General features: G+C 36.4%; 1 protein-coding gene across 10 annotated transcripts in view; it reads left to right on the top strand.

Moving 5' to 3' along the window:
• ESR1 (estrogen receptor 1) overlaps nt 1-24,887 on the top strand; it is a 380,558-nt gene that overhangs the window by 194,501 nt on the left and 161,170 nt on the right. For all 10 annotated transcript variants that reach the window (XM_034669311.1, XM_034669310.1, XM_034669319.1 and 7 more), the window contains one exon: nt 20,984-21,319. In XM_034669311.1, coding sequence (XP_034525202.1) covers nt 20,984-21,319 — 336 coding nt within the window. The remainder of the gene's footprint in view (nt 1-20,983; nt 21,320-24,887) is intronic.

Genomic DNA, 24,887 nt, shown 5'->3' on the forward strand with positions numbered 1-24,887 from the left:
CATCCCCCCCCCCCCCAATTTGGGCTATAGCATTCATTCTGATTCTTGATCCTTTATGTTTTATCATAACTTCTCACTTCTACCAAATGTGGGCGGAGCAAATGACTTTTAGAAATGGATAGAGGTACAGTAAGTGCAAGGCCAGAAACCACTTAATTTTCTTCACAAAATATTAGGACTTCAAAGAATCAAATGACGAAATGCACCACACTCTGGGAGTTCGACTTAACAATTGGACTGTTAACTGCGCCTGATTGACTTCTCGAAGTCTTGGACTATTTTTACAGTTCAAGGTTACACCTGTATCTTATCTGGGCTTGGGAGTGTTCCAGCCAGCTTATTTTGGAATTTCTTCTGCTACCCTAATTATTATAGATATCAGTAATGTCATTTTACATTTTGACTAAAGGCTTCTTTCTTTCTTTTTCTTTCTTTCTTTCTTTCTTTCTTTCTTTCTTTCTTTCTTTCTTTCTCTTCTTTCTTTCTTTTTCTTTCTTTCCCTTCCTTCCTTCCTTCCTTCCTTCCTTCCTTCCTTCCTTCCTTCCTTCCTTCCTTCCCTTCTCTCTCTCTCTTCCCGCATCCCGCAGTAGAGTCTAGGTTTCGCAGGAAACCAGTAGTTATGTCAGGTTGCTAACTATCTTCCCACTGAAGGACAGGTATTCTGGAGCAGCATGTATTTAGCATTTGACATTAGATAAACAAGCTTGTTTAAGATATTTTCAATACAGTTTCAGCTCCAGCAATTGTAAGCAAAGGGTCCAGTTGGTATTTAGTGAAGTGAACAGATGTGGACACGCTGCCTGCATTGAGATGCATTAATTTTTCTGAAAAGTGATAAGAAATTGTGAGAGATAATGGAATTCAAATCAGATGGGGCGAGATAGTTGATATTCAGGAATAAATCACCGTATAATGAACTGGCTACTTTGTTTGGATTGAATGAGGAGTCATTAATACTGAAATATCATCTGAGAAAAGGAACATGGAGATTCTGTAGAAGAGAGGCTGGCCCTGGGATCCTCCTGTCCACGGTAGAATGTTGTCTTTGAAAGGCACTGGTTCAATTCAGTGCATAAAACATTCATTGATCCTTATGTAAGAAAGCTAATTTATTTACATGTACAGCATTAAGTATAGTGGATAATACAAAGATATAGGTATGGTTCTTATTAAGAAAATTTTAGATTTAGGCATGTTTCAGAGAGAGGAATTTTCTGGCTTAGGGCGAAGAGGACTTTTTTTGGCATAAGCATGTGAGAAAGAAATGCTCTTGATATATTCGTGATAAGAATGAGATATATCTTTTTGCTGAGCTCTCTGTTCGAACAAGGGTGGTAGAACTTTGTGATCATTAAGGCTCTTGGATGATTCTCAGTCCATCATCCTTCTAGTATTAGTACCTGGTCAGATCAATATTTTAGGAAAGGAGCCCTGGCGATTTCTATTAGTCACTAGGACATAATGTGAATTCGTCATGTAATGTGTATTTATCGAGCCTCTCATTTACCCAGCCGTGAGCTTCGGGACTATAGAACACATCAAAGATCTCTGATACATTTAAGGTGACAGAGTTCACAAGTGAAACTTTATAGAAAGGAATAACCCCTTTTAAGCTTCAAGAAATCTGACATGCCTCCATTTGAGGATTTGTTAAATTGCCAGTGACCCGTGAACGAGTTTGTGATCCAGTTGTAGAATTACTGTTTGAGACTTCCACTGGCCGGCACTTCTTGTCCAGGAGAACGTAATTGGGTGTTGGTGACTCCGGCGAGGCTGGGAAGACTCATCCGTGACCAAATTAAAGACACCAGGGACTTTATTTGTATCTAACTCCACAGATTAACAGGAGACGAAGAGACCCATGGGGAGATGGGGAGACAAATTGTTTCTTTTACAAGCTGGAGAAAGAAAATTGTAGCACTGAATTGCAGAGCAGCTAAGGAACGGGAGAGAAGAGAGAGAACTTCACAGGCTGAACCTTGGTGTCTTATTTATTCCTCTTGGCTACACAATGCCTGCCAACGGGAGACTCATCACTAAGATATTACAGGGAAACGAAGCCAGGCAAGAAAAATATGTATTGCTTTTCTCCTCACCCCATAAATTTTGTTATTAATAAATCAAATTCTTATGGAACAGCCTGCCACAGCTGTCCCTAGAAACAAGGTTTTATTAGGAGAATTTTTATTAGAATGCACAGTAGTTTCAAGAGTGAACATTATACTTTTAAGTCAAAACGCGTGTCATTGAGAATGCAAGTGGTTGTTACTTACCCTTTACTTGATTTGGACCTTGAATCTTAGGTTTTTTTGCTGGTGTAAGGTGACATGACTTGACATGCAATTAAAGGTGTGGTGACCTGTGATTGGTTTTCCATTCTTGGCACTCCCTATCCAGACTTTTGGGAGAATTCCAAAACAAGGCATTCTTATTGGAGGGCTACCTCTTTGGTTGCTTCAGTTTCCACAAGAGGCATTTTTTTTAAACAGCATCAACAGTCAGAACAGGAATGGTGCGATCTTTTTTTAAAACTAAATTTGAAATAAATAGCATCAAAGTAAATTATAATTTTCTGATATGATTTGGCAAAGAGGGTGATTAATTTTCTATGTAGTTGTTTTGCAGAAAAATTAATTTAATTTAATTTAATTTTTTTAAAGATTTTATTTATTTATTTGACAGAGACAGCCAGCGAGAGAGGGAACACAAGCAGGGGGAGTGGGAGAGGAAGAAGCAGGCTCCTAGCGGAGGAGCCTGATGTGGGGCTCAATCCCAGAACACTGGGATCACACCCTGAGCCGAAGGCAGATGCTTAACAACTGTACCACCCAGGCACCCCAGAAAAATTAATTTTAAAAATTATAACATACATGGTTTTTGTTTTCTTGATTGCACACATAAATACATGCTAATTGCAAAGAAGAATCACCGTGTTATTTTGTAGTTTGTGTTTGTCAAGTGCTCTTCCGTCAGACAACTCCAGCTCAACAGGGCAAAGACTTGGGTTATTGTATATTTGTGGACATGTGCTCTGGGAGGGAACAGGCATGACCAGGCAGGGCTGACGGCATATTAAATTGAGTTTTCTTCGGTGGTAATGCTGCAGCTGCTCCCTTCCATCGTTGGTGAGTTCCTAGTGTCACAGTAAATAGGAACCTGCTCTGGGGCCTGGGGTGAAGGAGATCCCAGACTCGGTTTTGGAGAATGTGATTGGCCACCATGGTGGCCCCTGGTTACTCCTGTGCAAGTGGAATAGTTTGAGTAGGTATGACTGGAGTTCTAGATTAGGAGGAAAGCGGGGAAATGTGCCCTTTACACCCCCAGGAGGAATCACTGTTCATCTGTATCCAAGTAGACTCATCAAGGACAATTAATTCATAATGGACCCTCGTGTTAAGAGAACTTGTCAGTTGATTGAGTTTGGGTGCTGGCAGATGACATCGTGGGATATTATGGTTACTCCTGAATACAGCCTTTATTGAGAAGATGGTAGATAAGCCACTGGGCTGGGAGAAGGACAGAGTTGGTAAATAGTCCAGGGGACAATTGAGGTGAGCTGGTGGTTGTGATAGTAGCATGATGGAAAAGTTGATAATTAATTACTGTTAAAGAAAACGGAACTGATGAACCAATTCAATTTGTGTCATATACACAACTTTCTCCCCACTACTAGTAGATTTATTCCAAAGTTATAGAAGATACTGAAAACAGAACTTAACAATATGGGAAGGGGACAAAAGGATCAAACCATAAATTGGACCACAGGCTAACTAGGTTGTAGAGCTGATTCTAACTTGCTTCTTTTATGTAGCAATTTGTGTAAGATTTCTCATACTGAAATTGATTATGTAAAGTGAATAGCCTTACCAGAAAGACCTATTTGGAAGACTGCTATAATAAAGTTTCAATAACTGAGAGCAGCCAAGATGTTTTAATGTATCAAATTTGTGTTATTAATATATTCAGTATGACTTTGGGTCATACCAAGACCCATTTATGTATTCAACTAACTTAACTATTGAAGTCTAACAGATAATTATGTCTAAATGTAAACAAGACAGATATAGTTTTTGCTGTCATGTGGTTTGCAACTGAGTAGTCTTTGATATTTTGTTGTGATGGTTTTACTTCTTTAATTGGGGAAGCTTATAATTTTGACTTGGTTATGTTCAGTGTTAGAAATTAAAATGTCGTGTGCATTTCTGAGACTCAGCAATACTTAGTTTTTCTTTTCCATGTAAAGAGAAATCTAGAGTCCAATACAGTTAGGCCTATCTATCTATCTATCTATCTATCTATCTATCTATCTATATATCTCTCTATATAGATATATATATAGTTTTTGGAATCATGTTGTTAAATATCTGGGAGCCACCTTTATTGCAGTAATTATTTTAGTGGTCTTAGGAGAGGGTATTAGCTTGAAAATGATAAAAACCACACTATATTCATACATACAATAAATATTGAGGCCCACTAAAGAATTGTGTTAGTTTGGGAGGTTATAAAATGTTGACTCCATGTGAAATATGTTGACTCCATCCCTGTGATCAGTTTGGGATTACACGGCCATTTAAATATTAAAGTGTAAATTGATATTTTAGTTGTAATTTTGGTAACTGCTGAGAAGGAGAAGCATTGGGTGCTATGAGAACCGCATTTAGTTGATTGCTTAGCTTGGAGGATCAGAGAAAACTTCCTTGAGGAAGGGATGTTTGACTGGATTCAAAGAGATACGTAGGAGTTAAATAGACAAGGGAAAGGAGAGGGTACATGAAAGAGGAAGAACCTTCTAGACAGATTTCTTTTTCTACCTGTATCTTAACTTCTCTTTCTGTGTCTCTCTATCTATATCACCCTCTATCTTTATATTTTAGGAAAAGATAAAAAGATACAACAGGGTTACATTTATGTGCCCAATTACAAAGCTTATTCTGCATCCTGAAGATGGAGATAAAAACTTTTTAAGCAGCAAAGGTATCATCTTTGTAGTTTCCATTTATGGCTGCTCTTTCTGATAGCCTTCACCTTTTCTCCTGACCAGCTTTATGGTCTTCTCCATAGACAATGCAGTCATTATTATAGAATTATATATGTAATTGAGGTGAAATTGGCATACAACATTACATAAATTTCAGGCACACAATATTATAATTCAGTATTTGTATATACTACAAAGTGATCACCACCGTAAGTTTCATTACCATCCATCACCATACAGTTGGGTCCTTTCACCCGGTTTGCCCCCGTGCCACCTTCTTTCCTTCTGGTAACCACTATCTGTTCTCTGTATTTATGAGTTTGTTTTTGTTTTGCTTTATGTGTTCATTTGTTTTGTGTTAGAGTCCCTATATAAGTAAAATCATACAGCATTTGTTTTTCTCTGTCTGACTTATTTCACTTAGCATAATATCTTCAGGTTCATCCACGTTGTTGCAAATGGCAAGATTTCCTTCTTTTTTATGGCTAAGTAGTATTCCATTGTATATTTATACACTACATTGTCTTTATCCATTCATCCATCAGTGAGCACTTAGGTTGTTGCCGTATCTTGACTGTTGTAAATAATGCTTCAATGAACACAGGGGAGCATATTTCTTTTTTTGAATTAGTGTTTTCTTATTCTTTGGATAAATACCCAGAAGTGAAGTAGCTGGATCATACAGTAGTTCTATTTTTAGCTTTTTGAGGTATTTCCATACTGTTTTCCACAGTGGCGGTATTGATTTATATTCATACCAACAGTGCAAAAGGGTTCCCTTTTCTCCACATCCTTTCTGACACTTGTTATTTCTTGTCTTTTTTTTTTTTTTAGAGAGAGAGAGAAAGAGGGGGTGTAGGGAGAGATAGAGGGAGAGGGAGAGAGAGAATCTTAAGCAGTCTCCATGCCCACCATGGAGCCCGACACAGGGCTTGATCTCACAACACTGAGATCATGACCTGAGCTGAAATCAAGAGTCAGATGATTAACTGACTGAGCCACCCAGGCACCCCTGCTTCTTCTCTTTTTGATAATAGTCATTCTAACAGGTATGAGGTGTTATCTCATTGAGGCTTTGATTTGTATTTTCCTGGTAATTAGAGACATTGAACATCTTTTCATGTGCCTGTTGGCCATCTGTATGTCTTCTTTGTAAACATGTCCATTCAGATTTTCTGTCCATTTTTAAATCAGGTTGTTTTTGTTTTATTGTTAAGTTGTATGAGTTCTTCATATATTTTGGCTATTAATCCCTTATTGGATATATGATTTGCAAGTATTTTCTCCTGTTCAGTAGGTGGCCTTTTCATTTTGTTGATGGTTTCCTTTGCTGTGCACAAGCTTTTTAGTTTGATGTAGTCCTGTTTATTTATTTATTTTTCCCCTCATGCCTTTGGAGTCAGATAAAAAATAATTTTGCTGAGACCAATGTCAGGGAGCTTACTGCCTATGTTTTCTTCTAGGAATTTTGTGGTTTCAAGTGTTACATTCAAGCCATTAATCAATTTTGAGTTAATTTTTGTATAAAGTGTAAAATAGTGGTCTAGTTTCCTTCTTTTGCACGTGGCTGTCCGGTTTTCCAAGAATCATATACTGATGATACTGTCCTTTTCCTGTTGTATATTCTTGGTTCCTTTGTTATAAATTAATTGACCATGTAAGTGTGGGTTTATTTCTGAACCCTCTATTCTGTTACATTGATCTATATTTCTGTTTTTATGTTAATGCTAAACTGTTTTGCTTATTATCGCATTGTGGTATAGTTTGAAATCAGGAGTATAATATCTCCAGCTATGTTTTTCTCAAGATTTTTTTGCCTATTAAGGGTCTTTTGTGGTTCCATACAAATTTTAGGATTATTTGTTCTAGTTCTGTGAAAAATGCCATTGGGATTTTGATAGGGTTTGCATTGAATGTGTAGATTGCCTTGGGTAGTATGGACATTTTAACAATAATTAATTCTTCCAATTCATGAATATGGAATATTTTCCATTTTTTGGTGTCTTCTTCAATTTCTTTTGTCAGTGTCTTGTGGTTTTCACTGTACAGATCTTTCACCTCCTTGGTTAAATTTATTCCTAGGAATTTTATTCTTTTTGATTCTGTTGTAAATGGGATTGTTTTCTTAATTTCTTTCTGATAGCTCATTATTAGTATATAGAAATACAACAGATTTTTGTATATTGATTTTGTATTCTGCACCTTTACTATATTCATTTATTGTTCTAACAACTTTTTAGTGGAGTTTTTAGGGTTTTCTATATATGGTACCAAGTCATCTGCAAATAATGACAGTTTTACTTCTTCCCTACCAATTTTAATGCCTTTTAATTACCTTTCTTGCCAATTGCTTTGGGTAGGACTTCCAATACTATGTTGAATGCAAGTGGTAGGAGTGGCATCCTTATTTTATTCCCGATTTTAGAGGAAAAGATTTCAGCTTTTCACCTTTGAGTACATTAGCTGTGGGTTTGTCAAATATGGCCTTTATTTTGTTTAGTTAGTTTTTTAAAGATTTTATTTATTTGACAGAGAGCTACAGAGAGAGCACAAGTAGGCAGAGCAGCAGGCAGAGGGAGAGGGAGAAGCAGGCTCTCCTCTGAGCAGGGAGCCTGACATGGGGCTCGATCCCAGGACCCTGGGATCACGACTTAAGCGGAAGGCAGATGCTTACCCGACTGAGCCACCCAGGTATCCTAATATATAGCCTTTATTATGTTGAGGTTCTTTCCCTCTATACTCTGTTGAGAGTTTTTACCATAAATGGGTGTTGATTTTGTTAAATGCTTTTTCTGCATCTATTGAGATAATCATATGATTTTTATTCTTCATTTTGTTAATGTGGTTTATCACATTGATTTGTGAGTATTGAGCTATCCTTGAATCCTTGGAATAAATCCCACTTGATCATGGTGTATAATCATTCTAATGTATTGTTGAATTCAGTTTGCTAATATTTTGTTGATGATTTTACATCTCTGTTCATTAGGGATATTGGCCTGTAATTTTCTTTCTTTGTGGTATCCTTGTCTGGTTTTGGTATCAGGGTTATGCTGGCCTTATAAAATGAGTTTGGAACCATTCCTTCGTCTAATTTTTGGGAAGATTTTGAGAAGGGTAAGTATTAAATCTTCTTTGAATGTTTGGTGGAATTCGCTAGTGAAACCATCTGTTTCTGGACTTTTGTTTGTTGGGAGGTTTTTGATCACTGATTCAATCTCCTTGCTTGTAATCAGTCTATTCAGATTTTCTATTTTTTCATGATTCAATCTTAGAAGATTATGGAATCATATTTTGACTCAGATTCTCAGGTAGGATAATTCAGAAGTTCTCCTTCAACATAGCAGCATGAAAGGCAGTGGCTAGTTATTCCAAACAATGAAGGGACAGAATAAAATTATTTTTTATATTAGGTAAAAGCACTTCTTGCTCACTATTTCGCTTTTGATTTTAGAAATAAACTTTTATATTTTAGATTTACAGAATTAATGCAAAGATAGCACAGAGAGTTCTTGTATACCCATACATAGTTTCCTTTATTGTTAACATCTTCCATTGTATGTTTTGAGGATTTCTGGTCAGATATTTTGTTGAATGCCCCTCAATTTGGATTTGTTTTATGTGTTTTCATGGTTAGACTGGGATGAGTCTGTTTTTTGGAGGAAGGCCACAGAGATAAACTGCCATTGTCATCACATCCTATCAAGGGTATAATCAATATGAGTTATTGCTATTGATGTTAACCCTGATCCCCTGGCTTGAGGCAGTGTTTGTCTGATGTCTGTACTGTGAAGTTACTCTTTTCTTTTCCTTTTCCATTCAGTCCTTTTTGGAAGGAAGGAAGTCACTATGTGCAGCTCATACTTAAGGAGTAGGGAGTTATGCTCCCCTTCCTAAGAGTGGAGAATCTGCCTAAAATTATTTGGAATTGCCTTTTCTTTTCCATTAATTTATTTGTTTCATCATTTATTTGAATCAGTATAGACTCACGGATATTTGTGCTTTGGTACATAAACTCATACTGTTGTATTTATTCTTCTGCTCACATTGTTCCAGCTTTGACATTGGGAGCTCTTTCAGTTGGCTCCTGTATCCCTTTGATGTACATCTATATTGAAGGATATTTGTTTTGGAGCACTTTCTTTCTGTCACTACAAGATGGTTCAGACTCATCTTGTATTTCTTGCCTCAGTCCTAGAATCAGCCATTTCTTTATGGAATGATGGTTCTCTTATTGGAAGCCAAGATCTGGGCCATAGATGTACTTGCTGTTACTGGGATGTTGTTACCTCTAGGCCCTCTAAGCTGACCATGCAAGGAGATATATATATGTATTTTGGCCCATCTGTATACACATATGTATACTATTTTTTTAAGGATTTATTTACTTGAGAGAAAGAGAGAGAGTGTGCATGCAGGTGCACACATGGAGAGTGGGGGGAGGGGCAGAGGGAGAGAATCTCAAGCAGACTGGCCACTCAGCACGGAGCCCAACATGGGGCTCTATCTCACGACCCATGAGATCATGACCTGAACCGAAATCATGAGTCAGATGCTTAACTGACCAAGCCACCCAGGTGCCCCTATGATATTTTTATATATAATCATCTGTATCTATGTTAAGGTAAACATGAATATATACTGGGTCTCCAACTGTAACCATTATAGGAGCATGGATCATTCTCGCCTTTTCTTACATACCTGTCACTTTGTACTCCAATAGTGTGATTCATGGCTCCCACCATCTGCTATTCATCTACTTAACCATTTAATTCCATTATACCTGTACAGTGATTTTGCAATTGTTAACAATTTATCATCCAGAGAACAGTGTTCGTGTCCAGTTCCTTTTGCCTTTAGTCTTAACAGTCTCCACTCATTTCCAGATTACCTAGGTCAGCACATTATTTCTCTACCTCTTTCAGTAAAATTGGTTCATACATTTGGATTCTTTTGTAACATTCTTCATTGCACCCTGGAATCCTCTGATTTTCTAAATGATTTTTAAAATGTGCATATGTTAGGCTTATTCTTTGTCCTGTAAAGTTTTATAGTTTTGGAAAATACTTAATGTCTTATATTCATCATTACAGTAATATATTCCTGTAAAATAGTTTCTATTACTGTAACATAGGATAGTTTCTCTACCTTATAAAATAACCTGTGCTTCACCCATTTGACCTCTCCCCCTTGCCTTGAACCCCTGGCAGCCTCTGATCTGTTCAGCATATCTGTGGTTTTGTCTTTTCTAGAATGCCCTATAATTGGAATCATATAGTATGTAACTTTTTTAGACTGGCTAGTTAGCAACATGCATTTACGTTTCATCTGTACCTTTTCATGGCTTGATAGCTTATTTTGTTTTATCACTGAATAGTGTTTAACTGTATGGATGTACCACTGTTCTGTTTATTCCTTCATTTATGAAAGACATCTTGGTAGTTTCCAGTCTATGGAAATTATGAATGAAGCTGATATAAACATTTGAATGCAGATTTTTGTGTGGGCATTAGTTTTGAAATCAGTTGGGTAATACCTAGGAGCACAGTTGTTGGACCATGTGGTAAGACTGTGTTTAGTTTCATGAGAAGCTGCCAGCCTGTCTTCCAAAGTAGCTGTACTGCACCATTTTGCATTCCCACCGGGAATGAATGCGAGTTTCTGCTGCTCCACATTCTTGTCGGCACTTTGTATTTGTTAGTGTGTTGGAATTTAGCCATTTTAATAGATATATAGTGATACTTTATTGTTGTTTTAATGTGCAAATTCTGAATAACAGGTGATATTGAGCATCTTTTCATGGTTTTTTTTTCCTTTACGAGTTAATTGTATTTTTATAAATATTTTGGTGAGGTGTCTGTTTAGTTCTTTTGCCCATTAAAAGTTTTTTTTCTTTTTATTGAGTTTTAAGCGTTCTTTGTATATTTTCATTACAAGTATTTTATCCAATATGTATTTTGCAAATATTTTCTCCAGTGTGGCTTGTCTTTTTATTCTTTTAACAGTGTTTTTTTTTAAGTAGAATTTAAATTTAAATTTTAATGCAAGTCCAACTTACTAATTTACTTTTTTAATAGATTGTGTTATTGGTGTTGTGTTTAAAAACCAGCAAACTCAAGATCATTAGAATTTTTTCTGTTTTCATCAAAAAGTTTTAGTTTCTCATTATTATTTAGGTCAGTGATCCACTTTGAATTAATTTTTGTGTAAGATATAAGGTTTGTGTTTAGACTTTTTTGTATGTGGATGTCCAATTGTTCCAACGAAATTTGTTGAAAAGACTTATCTTTTCTCCATTTAATTGCCTTCTCTCCTTTGTCAAAGATAAGTGGACTATATTTGCATGGTTCTATTTCTGGACTCATTCTTCTGGTCCACTGGGCTACTAGTCTATTCTTTCACCAATACTACATTGTCTAATATTACTGTAGCTTTTATAGTAAGTCTTGGAATCAAGTAGTGCAAGTCCCTCAATTTGTTCAGTATTTCATTTCTCCTTTAATGTTAAAGGCCATTCTGGGTCTTTTGCCTTTTCATTTAAACTTTAGAATGAGTTCGTCGATTTCTGCAAAATAGGTTGCTGGGATTTTGATTGGGATTGTACTGAATGCATAGGTCAAGTTGGGAAGAACTGACATTTGATAGTACTGAACACTATGAACATGAATAATATTGAACTTCCTTTTTTTTTTTTTCCCAAGGGGAATTCTACCAATAATGTTGAACTTCTAATTCATGATCATATCTCTTCAGTGTTTTAGATCATCTTTTATTTTTCCATTGGTATTTTAGTTTTCTACATAGAGGTCCTGTGTATATTTTTTATGTAGTTTACACCTTAGTGTTTCATTTCATTTACTATTGTAGGTGGTATTATTTTTTAAATTTCAGGTTCCAGTTGTTCATTGTTGATATAAAGGAAAGCAGTTGACTTTTGTATATTGACCTTATATCCTTTAACCTTGGTGTAATCACTTTGTAGTTCTAGGAGGGTTGTTTTTTGTTGGTTTGTTTTTTGTTTTTGTTTTTTGTCAATTCATTGGAATTTTCTGCATATGCAATCATGTCTTCTGCAAATATAGACAATTTTATTTCTTCCTTTACAATCTGTATACCTTTAATTTATTTTTCTTGTTTTATTACACTTGCTAGGGTTTTCAGTGTGATGATGAATAGGGAGTGACAGAGCATTCTTGCCTTGTTCCTGATTTTAGGGGGAAAGCATCCAGCGTTTCATCATTAAGGAGATGTTAGCTATAGGTTTTTTATTTTGCTTTTTTTTTTGTTGATAGATGTCTTTTGATAAATCGAAGTTATTACCTATTGCTACTTTACTGAGAGTATTTTTTAAGTCATGAATAGGTATTCAGTTTTGTCAAATGCTTTTTATGTGTCAGTTAATATGATCATATGACTTTTCCTGTTTTCTCTATTGAAGTGGTGGATTAATATGGATTTCTTTTCAATTGTTGAACTTACCTTTACATACCTGGAAAAAATCCCAGTTGGTCATGGTGTATAATTCCTTTTATGCATTCTGGATTTGACTTCATGACATTTGTTGAGGATTTTTGTGCCAATGCTCAGGGAAGATATTGGTCTGCAGTTTTACTTTCTTGTCTTTATCTGATTTTGGTATCAGTGTAGTGCTGGACTCATGGAATAAATCAGAAAGCGCTTTCTCTGATTTGTTTTCTGAAAGAGACCATAGAGAATTGGCATGGTTTCTTTCTTAAATAGTTTTTTAGAAACAACTCATGAAACTACCTGGGCCTGGTGAATTTTTGGGAAGATTGTTAATTATCAATTTAATTTATTTTATAGATACAGGGCTATTCCAGTTGTTTGTATCTCCTGTTGTAAGATTTGGTAGTTTGTGCCTTTCAAGGAATTCACATATTTCATCTAAATTATCAGATTTGTGGGCATAGAGTTGCTCATGATATTTCTTTATTAACCTTTTAATGTCCATGGGGCCAGTGATGGTGATTTTTCTTTCATTTGTGATATTGGTAATTTATGTCTTCTTTCTTTTTTCTTAATTATCCTGGCTAGAAGTTTATCAGTTTTGTTGATCTTTTCAAAGAATCAGTTTTGGTTTCATGATTTTCTTTGTTTTGCTCCCATTTTCAATTTAATTAATTTCTGCTCTGATTTTTATTATTTCTCTGCTGCTTGCTCTAGGCTTGATCTTCTTTCTCTAGTTTCCTAAGGTAAAAGCTGAGTTATTGATAGACATTTCTTACCTAATATATGAAGATAATGCTATAAGTTTTCTTCTTTAATGCTATAAGTATTGCTTTTCCTACATCCCACATATCGTGGTAAGTTTTATTTTCATTTTCACTTAGTTAAAAATTCTTCAAAACTTCTATTGAGACTTCTTCCTTGAGCTGTATGTTCTTTAGAAGTATGTTGTTTAATTTCCAAATATTTGGGAATGTTCCAGGTATCTTTCTATTATTGATTTCTAGTTTACTTCAGTACTTTTTAGTTTATTTAATGGTTTGTATTATTTTTCTTTTTAATATTGTTAAGGGTGTTTTTATGGCCCCGGATGTGCTCTATCTTGGAACTTGAGAATAATATATATTCATCTGTTGTTTGATGGAGTATTCTATAAATATTAGAATACTAACTAGATCAAGTTGATTGATAGTATTGTTGAGGTCAACTTTATGTGTATTGATTTTCTGTCTACTTAAACTATCAGTTATTGACAGGGAGATGATGAAGTTTCTTTCTAGCTATAATAGCAGATTTGTGTATTTTCAGTTTTAACCTCCCACCAGAAACATCTTAAAAAAACTGGATAAAATATATGAAGTAACTGTTTATAAACTTGCCATATCAGACAGTATGGAGTATTGCTTCTTGAGAAAGAGAAGTTAAATGAAGTGAGTCCTACAATTGCTCCAGCTTCCTGCCTGGAGAGAGTTCCAGGCCATAGCTCAGGCAGGGGGAACTCAGGTGTAACTAAACATAGAAGGTAGCACATGATCATTGTTCAATGAATGGCACAGGAAAGAAAAGTTAAAAGAATGGAGGAGGTAGAGCCACTAGAGTGGGGTGGATCCAAGATTGACTATGGACGAAATGAGGTTTTTCATGGGTTTGGGAGGCCAATATAAGAGGGGTAGAAAGAGCAAAGATGGTGTTGTTGGAAAGTATTATATAAAAAGTGGTACAGGTCCAACCCCATCTCATAAAAATAAAAGTTTGTGGAAGGAAATTATAAAGATAGACTTGAAAAGTACCTTGGGGTTTATTTGTAGAAATTCTTTTTTTTTTTTTTTAAAGATTTTATTTATTTATTTGACAGAGATAGAGACAGCCAGCGAGAGAGGGAACACAAGCAGGGGGAGTGGGAGAGGAAGAAGCAGGCTCCTAGCGGAGGAGCCCGATGTGGGGCTCGATCCCATAATGCCAGGATCACGCCCTGAGCCGAAGGCAGACGCTTAACCTCTCTGCCGCCCAGGCGCCCCTATTTGTGGAAATTCTTAAGTCTTAATGTGATGCTTGATTTTGTCAGTGGGTCAGTGGCTTTTTAAATGTAAAATAAAACCAGTAAACCCCCTTAGAAATAAGTCATTTCCCTAATCCCAATACGACACACACACACACACACACACACACACACACACATAGTTGCTTTAGACAAAGGGGAAACATGGGGTGACCAGAAGCCCCAACCACACCACCTCTGATACTTCCTCAGAACTGCTAAGTTTTCAGAGCATAGTTAAAGAATGTCTGCTGTAAGCTAAGGAAGTCTTTGAGAGATTCAGACAGACAATACCAAGATGAAATGGGTGTGTAATGAACCAGCTGCCAGGTGATCGGATTGGAAGGAAGATTGAAGTTAAGCAAGGAAACCCGTTAGGAGCTGCTGCGTTGATTTAGGCAAGAAGGGATAGGGGCATGAACTAGGATGGTGGCAGTAAAGACAGAAAGAGACTCAAGGAAGAAATACATGAGGGAATACTAGGTTGTGATGATTTGTTGGATGTGAAGGAAGGAAGGGGAAGAGCATTAAGTTGCTCTAAAAGAACTGGAGAATTCATAGTCCCTTGACCTGGTACACTTAGGGGCCATGACAATATTAATAATAATTTATGGTTACATAATTCACCCAGGCGCAAATCTCTGAGCTGTTCTTGGTGGGTCCTAGGGCATGCTTCTTATTCTTAACTTACTTTTTCTGTTAGGTGGGGGTCTATAACAAGCTCCTACCTTATAGGATTCATTTCTAGTATTTGAAGATAAAACATTGGAATTGATTCAGGGGAGTTTCTCTGGAGCAGGTTTTATTAACTCTTACTTTATTTAATTCTTAATTAGTGCTCCTGTTTTCTTCAACATACTGAATTAAAATGCTTTTAGTGTATTTCTTTGTCTGGCTTTTTAGTATGTCATGAATAATGTGAAATTACTGAGAAAAAAAAGAAAAGTGGTTATGCAAATGTTTGAAATATTTAATAATACATTAAAGTAGTCTTAGGGAACTGGAAAAAATCACTAAAGTTATACTTTTTTTGTAGAGGAACAGGGTATTAAGAAGAAAGATCATTTCAGAAAAAGAAAGTATAAATAGGAGAATGCATTACAAGCAAATAATCCAATGAATTCTTTTAATTAATGAATATTCAGATAACATATTAATTTTTCCTGAAATACAACAGCCAAGCCAAAGAATTTCAAGAATGAAAATAAAAGAATGTTTAAACAAACTTTGAGGTTAATTAGAAGTAATCTTTCAAACTACCTCGTGTGATACATAAGGACAGATTTTTTTATTTTAGGGCCAGGACATAATTGTTGAAGCAATTGATATATCTTTAGACCCATTCTCCTTGTCAGAACTCAGCCCCTGAGCTGCCTTACAGAATACCTTCCAGATCCCAGGCAGCCTTGGAAGAGATTCCCTACACTTGCCTTAACCTAGAGAGAGCGCTGTGCACCTTCTCTCTCCCTTTTATTCCCATTCCAGTTGCCCGTATTACTTAATTGAATAAATTCCCTTAAATTAACACTTCCTGGTGGATTAGAATCACTAAGATTGACTTTGAGTGCTGCTCAGTGGAAGTTCTATACTCAGCCTTTCTAAATCCTTACAACAGTGTGACAAGTATATTAGAGAAGGCTTAACCCAAGGGGATGAAATTCAAACTGGTGGCATTTCACACTTAATGGTGGGCTTGCTGAATGAGAGATAATTTATTTTCTCAATCTGTCATAGGAAACCAGTGGGTAATCCTTGAATTACCGTAAGCATAACATTTTAAAAAGGGAGTGTAAAGAAGTTTGCTTTGATGCAAGTGTTGCCTCATCAGTGCACAGCCTGAGAGCTAATAATGTGTATACGTTGCAGGACATTTGTATTATGCTGCTGAATATTTTACTCAGCCACTCTGGAAAAGGACCTTTTTTTGTACTGAATGACACTAGGTCTTGCTTATATGGTATTACAAGCTAAAATGCTATTTGCTGCAAGTAAATGTCTTGCCTGTCAAGAGGCTGTCTGTTTAATATTTGCATGATCTAAGCTAATTGGTTTTTTTTTTCCCCCTCTGCTTTGTGAACTCATTTTTGGTCTTTTTTTTTTTTTTTTTTTTACACACTTAAAACAAGTTAGACAAATGGAAACGAGCTTAAATAAAATACATATCAATCTAAGTTGCTGCTGTACAAATAATTCTGGAAAATGTCTTGGTAGGGAGCATAGAGTTTTTAATTTTACTTTTGGATTTCAATTACGTGTGCCATTCCTACACCCCGTCACTCTATATAATTAAGAATTGGCTGTATGTTCCATAGCCGCATAGCCTGTAATCATTGGTTCTGATCTGTGATTCTCATTTAACCCAGGTTAAAATAGAAGTAGAAATTGGGTCAGTTTTTTTTTTTTTACCTTCTTCCACTCAATTCCAATTTGATTTTTTTTAACTACTGTAAAATATTTGTGCAATATTGTTACTGGTAAATGACACTGGTATATCACTGATAATGCAACAATTACTACTTACAAATGGAAAAGGATTTCTTCTTCATTGAGCTGTGCCCAGGATCCTACCACGTGCACTTGGACAGATAAAATGTCCAATTGTCTATTTTTGTTCTGTTTGTACATTTTTAAAAAAGATTTTATGTGAGAGAGAGAGAAAGAGAGAGAGAGAGAAGGAGCAGGGCAGGGAGGATCAGAGGAGAGGAAGGCTCCTCGCTGAGCAGAGAGCAGGACATGGGGCTGGATCCTAGGACCCCAGGATCATGACCTAAGCTGAAGGGAGATGCTCAACTGACTGAGCCCCCTAGGTACCCCCTGTTTGTACATTTTGGAGGGACTTTGGCATTTGGAAAATATAATACATTTAGGGGTAAATTAGAGAAAATACTTGTTAATGCTAGTTGAATCCACCTTTCCCTGTTGGACTGTTTGGTGATTTTATAAATATTCAGCTCTGTCCTTGATCTTCCCAGTTGTGTCCCATTGTTCTACATGCTAAAGCTGTGGCCATTTTTGTCTTGTGTTCAACAACCTAGATCATATATTTGTGAGATTCAACTCTGAGTAAACTACTTCTAAATTTCTCCAAGAAAGGAAATTTCATAATTTGGCTTAAATATAACTTCTTCTCTTGGAGAAGCTTTCTTTGTCTCCTCCTCCTTGACTCACCTCCTTCCTTCCATTGTGTTTTGGGCAGTTCGTTCATTCATTCCTTCCTTCCTTCATTCATCCATCCAATGAGTGCTGAATGATTCTTGATTGATGTCTTTCTCCCTCCAACCTGAAAACTTAAGGAGGGTGACATAATCTATCTTTGTTTACACTGTATCATCTGTGAATATACATTATAAGTAGTGAACACATTTTTACCGAATGAACAAATACTTTGATAAATTTGGTAGCTGCTACTATTAGTACCTAAATTGAGTCTAAAATCCTTTTCTGGAAGTCATATTGTCTGTACTATGACTGCTGGGGACTTTTAAAGTGGGTGGTAATACTTTTTTGTTGTGGGTAATACTTCTAGCTCATTGTCTTTACCTTTGAAATCTTTAAAAAATAAATTACATTTATGATAGAAAGCATAGTCCTTATTTTTAAAAAGTAAAGTGCTTATGTGTGGTTGTGATGAGATAACTCCTGATTTCATCTTAGGAAAAACAGTATCATTTTTAACCAGTTTTTCTTTAGTCAAATCCCTTGCTTTTATCTTTCCATGTAGATTGGATATTAAAAGATTTTCATGGCTGCTACGGATTTCCTATAAGATCTGTTCACATTCCCAATCATTTTTTAAAATTTGTAGAGTAGGGAAATAAAAAATATTTGAATAATGCTAACACTGAATAACAATGTACTTTTTTTTTTACCCCAGTCCCCACCCAAAGTAGGTAAACATTAATCACAGTTCATCCTCTCAAAATTCTGACCTCAAAATTTCCTAATAAATGTGTCCTTAAAGGAGGTTTTTGCTTTTAACCCCCCCCGCACTGCCACCCACTCAGTTTTCACTCCAAGGCTAGTGGTCTTACATCCCAAATGGAAGACCTTAGAGTCATACAGTCTTGAGAAGGTATATGGAAGGTCATCTAGTACAGATGCTCACTGGGTAATTGAATCCCTCCAGTAACATCCCCATGAAGTCTCCGTCTAGCTTATTATTAGGAATCTCCAATGATCCAAAGTATCATTTCCCATGGCAGCCGAGTCTACCTTTATTGTCAGCTTTAACTGTTGCAAACTGCTTCCTCATATTGGACTCTACTCATAGTTTCCACTTATTTCTTCTGTGTTACCATTTGGGCTCATAAAGAGCAAGCTGAACCCATCTCTCACTTAGTTTGGTCTGCTCTAACAGAAATACTATAGACTGCATGGCTTAAACAGCACATGTTTATTTTTCACGGTTCTGGAGATTGAGAAATCCAAGATCAAGGTACAGCAGATCTGCTGTCTGAATAAGGTCTGCTTCCTGGCTTGAGAGAGCAGTCTTTTCGTATCCTTACATGGTAGAGAGAGCAAGCTCCACTAGCTGTCTGGCCTCTTAGAAAGGCACTAACCCACTCATAAAGACTGTACTCATGACCTAATTACCTGCCAAAGGCTCCACCTCCAAGTGCTGTCCCTGAATGGTGGGTCAGATACATCTTTTCTCGTCTGACTTGTTTTATTTCTGGATATTTTTAAGTTTGTCAACTTTGTTGATAATTGATTAAATTTTAAAACTATTAACTGGAAAAACATGTTCATTTTAGAGCCAGGATCTCTAATCATACTTAATAGAGAATGGTCTTGGAACAAGTTCATTAACCATTCTATGGAGCTGTTTCCCAGTATTTATTTACCTTACAAGATTATTGTGAGGACTAAGTAGTTGTAAAGTGCTTTTATTTAAGTGTATATAAAGTGCTTAAAATATATGGTGAGTGCTGAGTGTGTATTAGTGATAATAATCTTTACTATTAGTACTTACTCCAAGAGTTCTGAGAAATGCTCATTTCAATACTGAATAAATAGTAAGGGTCTGTGACTTCATTATATTTTGAAGGCATTGTTTAATATATTTAATCAAGACCTATAAGAATAAAAGTTACGCATAAAAAATTCACAACCACACATTTGTCCAAATTCTTTGACAAATTAGAACAGAGTAGAACAAAGTTCTGACATTAGTTAATTCATTTGTTATGGAGTGAGAGAACAGCTAATATATTACAAAGTGTGTACTTCTCATATCTTTAATATTAAAAATAATTGTATTAGCTTTTTACCAAAATGCATATTTTTCATATAAATATTTTTTAATTTTTAAAAATTTTTAAAGATTTTATTTATTTGAGAGAGAGAGTGAGAGCACAAGCAGGGGGGAGGGACAAAGGGAGAAGCAGGCTCCCCACTGAGCAGGGACCCCCCCCCCCCCCCCCCCCCCGCCACCTTGTGTGACTTGATCCCAGGACCCTGAGATCATGACCTGAGCGGAAGGCAGATGCTCAACTGACTGAGCCACCCAGGCACCCGGAGATGAACATTTTTGAAAATATGGAAGCTTCTGTTAATTTTTGTCTTTTTAAGATACTTGTTTCTGCTGATACATTTCAGCGGCACAGCGTGGCCTTTTCCAGGCTGAGATGCTGAGCTGAAACCTCAAAGAATCCCTGCAAAAGAGGTTGGATTCTCCTTCCCTCTGTAATTTAGTTAGTGAGAACCACAGCTGGGAAAGCCTTTGGGGGGCAATTATTTTCAACTGTTTTAAAGCTTTTATATTAGGGAAATAGAAATACATTTGTGAAAATCTTAGAACCAAGTAAACAACTTGACTGTCTTAGGTCAAGTACTAAGTAAGGTGATAAGGTGCAGCTTAGCCACAATCAGAGACTTGCTGAGAACTGTGGGATCCAGAGGCTGTCAGACACATTTCAGATAAGTCATTCCCCTTTCCCCTTCAGTGTCTTCCATTAAGAGGCCTGCTTAGATGATAAGGATGGTTAGAAAGTGCTTTTTTCATTGCCTTTTAAATTTACTGTTAAAAGAATATTCATAGCAGAAGCAGTCTTTGATGCCAAGCCATATTTTAAGAATAACAAATTATTATAATTCTGTTCTTTTTATAGCATCTATGTGCGCCCACAGACGTGCGTACATACACACACACACACACACACACACACACTCACACGCAAGCAGTTTGTCACAATCTTGTCCTGGCCCACAGAAGTCCACTGTTAACTTTTCAGGAGTTTTATAAACCACTTGATGTCAGACAAGTAGCTTGAAATTTGCCACAGTGGGAGTATTTACACCATGGAAATTGGTGAATGCTACACACATCAAAGCCTTTTTTTCCTCTTAGGCAGCTGGTTAGTAAACATGAGTACACCTGTGCCTCCAAATATTTCTGTAAATAAAATAAAGGCTGTTAGCATTGAAATTGGTTTTATTATGAAAGTTTACATGAGAAAAGAAATAACTGGGTATTTTTTTTTTTTCTGTGTTCTCAGGGATACGGAAAGACCGAAGAGGAGGGAGAATGTTGAAACACAAGCGCCAGAGAGATGATGGGGAGGGCAGGAATGAAGTGGGGTCCTCCGGAGATATGAGGGCTTCCAGCCTTTGGCCAAGCCCTCTCTTGATTAAGCATACTAAGAAGAACAGTCCAGCCTTGTCCCTGACAGCCGATCAGATGGTCAGTGCCTTGTTGGAGGCTGAGCCCCCCATAATCTATTCTGACTACGATCCTTCCAGACCCTTCAGCGAGGCTTCGATGATGGGGTTGCTGACCAACCTTGCCGACAGGGAGCTGGTTCACATGATCAACTGGGCAAAGAGAGTGCCAGGTAAGAACGCTAAGCTCAACATTTATTTTGAGAGTCAGTAACTACTCATGACCTGGTTGGTGCTGTCATGGGAGAAGTGGGAGGAAACAACAGCTTGCTCTCGAATTGGTTTCAGGTTACATCTGAGTTTGTTAATTTTTACTGTCAACATACTATAATTCTCCTGGAAATTAGGAAATAATGTTTTAAAATCAAAATCTAGAAGATTAAAGTCTCTCCCCTGACATTATTTTTAACCAAAAGATTTGGAATGGTCACAACATAGTAAGTGCGTGTACTATTATGTGTTCATATGGTCAGAAGTTTTTAACACAGAATGATCCATGCACTACACATTTGTAATATTGAGAACTTCTGTTCAAAGCACTTCAATTATCAATAGACAATTTTACCTTAAAATATTTTCTTTTAAGATGTTTATAGACTAAAGAGATAATAATAGGTGTCTTTACTGAATGCCAGTTATTTACTCAGCTGTCAACGCTTAGTATTTCAGGAGAAAGGTAATACAATGGAACAAAAAATTAGGTTCTCGTCCCTGAGAGGAGCTCGTAGAAAGATGCACTGGCTGAAGTGACACGTGGTTCTTCAGCTGGTTCTCTCAGAACTGGTGTTCTTGTAAAACTTGACTGTTGCTCTTGTTGTTCAGGGCGAAGAACTCTAGTTATTATGGAAACAAGACTAGAAAATGACCTCCTCGGGGCGCCTGGGTGGCACAGCGGTTGAGCGTCTGCCTTCGGCTCAGGGCGTGATCCCGGCGTTATGGGATCGAGCCCCACATCAGGCTCCTCTGCTGTGAGCCTGCTTCTTCCTCTCCCACTCCCCCTGCTTGTGTTCCCTCTCTCGCTGGCTGTCTCTCTATCTCTGTCAAATAAATAAATAAAATCTTAAAAACAAAAAAAAAAAAAGAAAATGACCTCCTCCATGCCCCAACATATCCATTCAGGAGCTAACATAGATGAACCTAGGCAAGAGGAAGTTAAATCTTTTTTCTGGGCTTATAGATCAAATGAGTAATGGTTTTAGAAAGAGATTGTCTTGTTTGGTTTCTTTTACTAGATGAAATTAATTATTACCAATGAAGCATATGGGATGTTTTTTATTAAACTAAATAAATGTAGAGTTTTGTACTTGCATTTCAAAGTTCACTGATTATAGACCAAGTGAACAAATGCCCAACCTTAGAGAACATTTCATGTATATGCATATATTAACATATAAACATGTGGTCCTTTGAATAAGGAGACAGCAGGGTTTGATCCCAGCTTGATAGAGGGCATCCCTTTAGGTGGTGGAGATTGCATTAAATGAAGGCCTGAGAACTGACAGGCATAGTTAGATTTTTAGGGTCAATCCAACTGACAAGTAAAAAGTGTTGGCCATCTTTGAAATTAAGAGTTTTATTGAGCACCTACCTAGCTTAGCATTCTCCTGTGAAGCAGAGCCATATAAGCAGATACTGGAGTCTGAATGTAACATGGTTATAAGCCGTGTTTTTATATTTGTTACTACCCTTTTAAAAAATACTTTGGGAGAAGAGAAAAAAACAAAAGAAAACAAATAATGGCCACATACCTGAGAGCCAACTCTTGGTTGCTGTTGCGTTTTATTGTCCTATAAGTGTATATTTTCCCTCTTGAAGTCTTGTCAGTATTAATTCCAGAGCCCTGTTGTACATAAGTGTATATTTTCATACTTATCTGTAGATTTCCATCATGACATTTTTATAATTATAAAAACTGGAAGGGCATGTAAAATAACTGGAATGAAGTTCAAGTACATTAGCAGTGAATGAAGAGTTCATGGCAATAATCTTCTAAATTTGGAAATGAAATGGAGACAGAAATCAGGGGAATGAAAATATGTCCGTGGTTAGCTATCCCATTGTTAAACCCAGAACTAAATAAAATTTATGATAATGAGATGTATAGCGAAACCACTTGATTATATTAGATTAAAAGACCGAAATGATTCCAAAACCCTTGGACCAAACTGTGTCTTATTACTTATGGTTAAAAAAAAGAATTTTAAAGGCAGAAATGAAATTCTGTGTGTGTGCACTATTGGAATACAGCTGTTGTAAATCAAAAGCCTACTTATCTGACCAAGCAGAATAAAAATAGTCATTGATTTTAAAAAGATGAAAAATGAAGGAAGGAAAAAGTCTTCAGGAAAAACTTGGAAGATGATTGTCAAGCTTTACAGAAAACTGACAAAATCACATTTTGGAAAGCTTTTATATATCCAAATGCCATCTGTCATTTAAAAAAAATCTGTCATTTATACGGTGATAGTTTGAGGTTAATACAGAGGGAATACAAAACATCACTGGTAAGAGTAGCAAGAAAGCCAGTTCTAGAAGTACTTGGAATTAACTACATGATTCAAAAACCTGAATGGAATATTTGGTTAATCTTTATTTTTAATTTTAATTTTTAAAAGATTTTATTTATTTATTTATTTATTTATTTATTTGAGTGTGAGTGGGGGGAGAGGCAGAGGGAAAGGAGAGAGAGACTCTCAGGCAGATTCAATCTCATGACCCTGAGATCATGACCTGAGCCAAAATGAAGAGTTGGATGCTTTACTGACTGAGCCACCCACGTGCCCCTTGGTTAATCTTCAGATGACATCAATAGAACAGAAATTGTGAGTTGACTTCATTTTTAAAAACTTCAGTTTTAAGGAGGTATAATTGACAAATAAAATCATAAGATATTTAAAGTTGTGGTGATTTGATATACTTAGGCTTTGTGAAATGATCCCCACCCATCTAATTAATTAACACATCCATCACCTCACTTTTATTTTTTTATTTTTTTGGTGAGAACATTTTAGTTCTACTCTCAGCAAATTTTAATTATATGATACAGTGTTATCAATTATAGTCACCATGATTGATATTAGAGCCTCAGACCTCTTTCATCTGATACCTGACAAGTTATATTCTTACCAACCTCTCCCTATCTGTCGCATCTCCCAAACCCTGGCAACCACTTTTCTACTCTCTGTTTCTATGAGTTTGACATTTTTGTCTGCTTAGATTCCACATCTGAGTGATCATACAGTATTTATCTCTCTCTCTCTTTGGCTTATTTCACTTAACATAAGGCATTAAGGTCTATCCATGTTGTTACAAATAACAGGATTTCCTTTTTTCTCATGGCTGAATAATGTTCCATTCTATCTGAGTCTAGATTTGTCAGTTCCTACTTGTTCATTCCTCTGTTGATGGACACTTTGTTTGTTTCCCTATCTTGACTATTATGTATAATATTACAGTGAACGTGGAGTGCACGTATCTTTTTGAAATCCTGCTTTCAGCTCCTTTGGATATACGCCCAGAAATGGGATTGCTGGGTCATATGGTAATTATTTTTTACATTTTTTGAGGAACCTCTCTACTGTTTTTCACAGTGCCTGCACCAGGTTACAGTCCCATCAACAGTATATAAGAATTTATTTTTCTCCACATCCTCATCAACACTTATCTATTGTCTTTTAGATGAAAGCCAGTCTGACAGGTGTGAGGTGGTATCTCATTGTGGTTTTGATTTGTCTTTCCTTG

The sequence above is a fragment of the Ailuropoda melanoleuca genome, chromosome 10, assembly GCF_002007445.2.
Source record: "Ailuropoda melanoleuca isolate Jingjing chromosome 10, ASM200744v2, whole genome shotgun sequence".
NCBI lineage: Eukaryota > Metazoa > Chordata > Mammalia > Carnivora > Ursidae > Ailuropoda > Ailuropoda melanoleuca.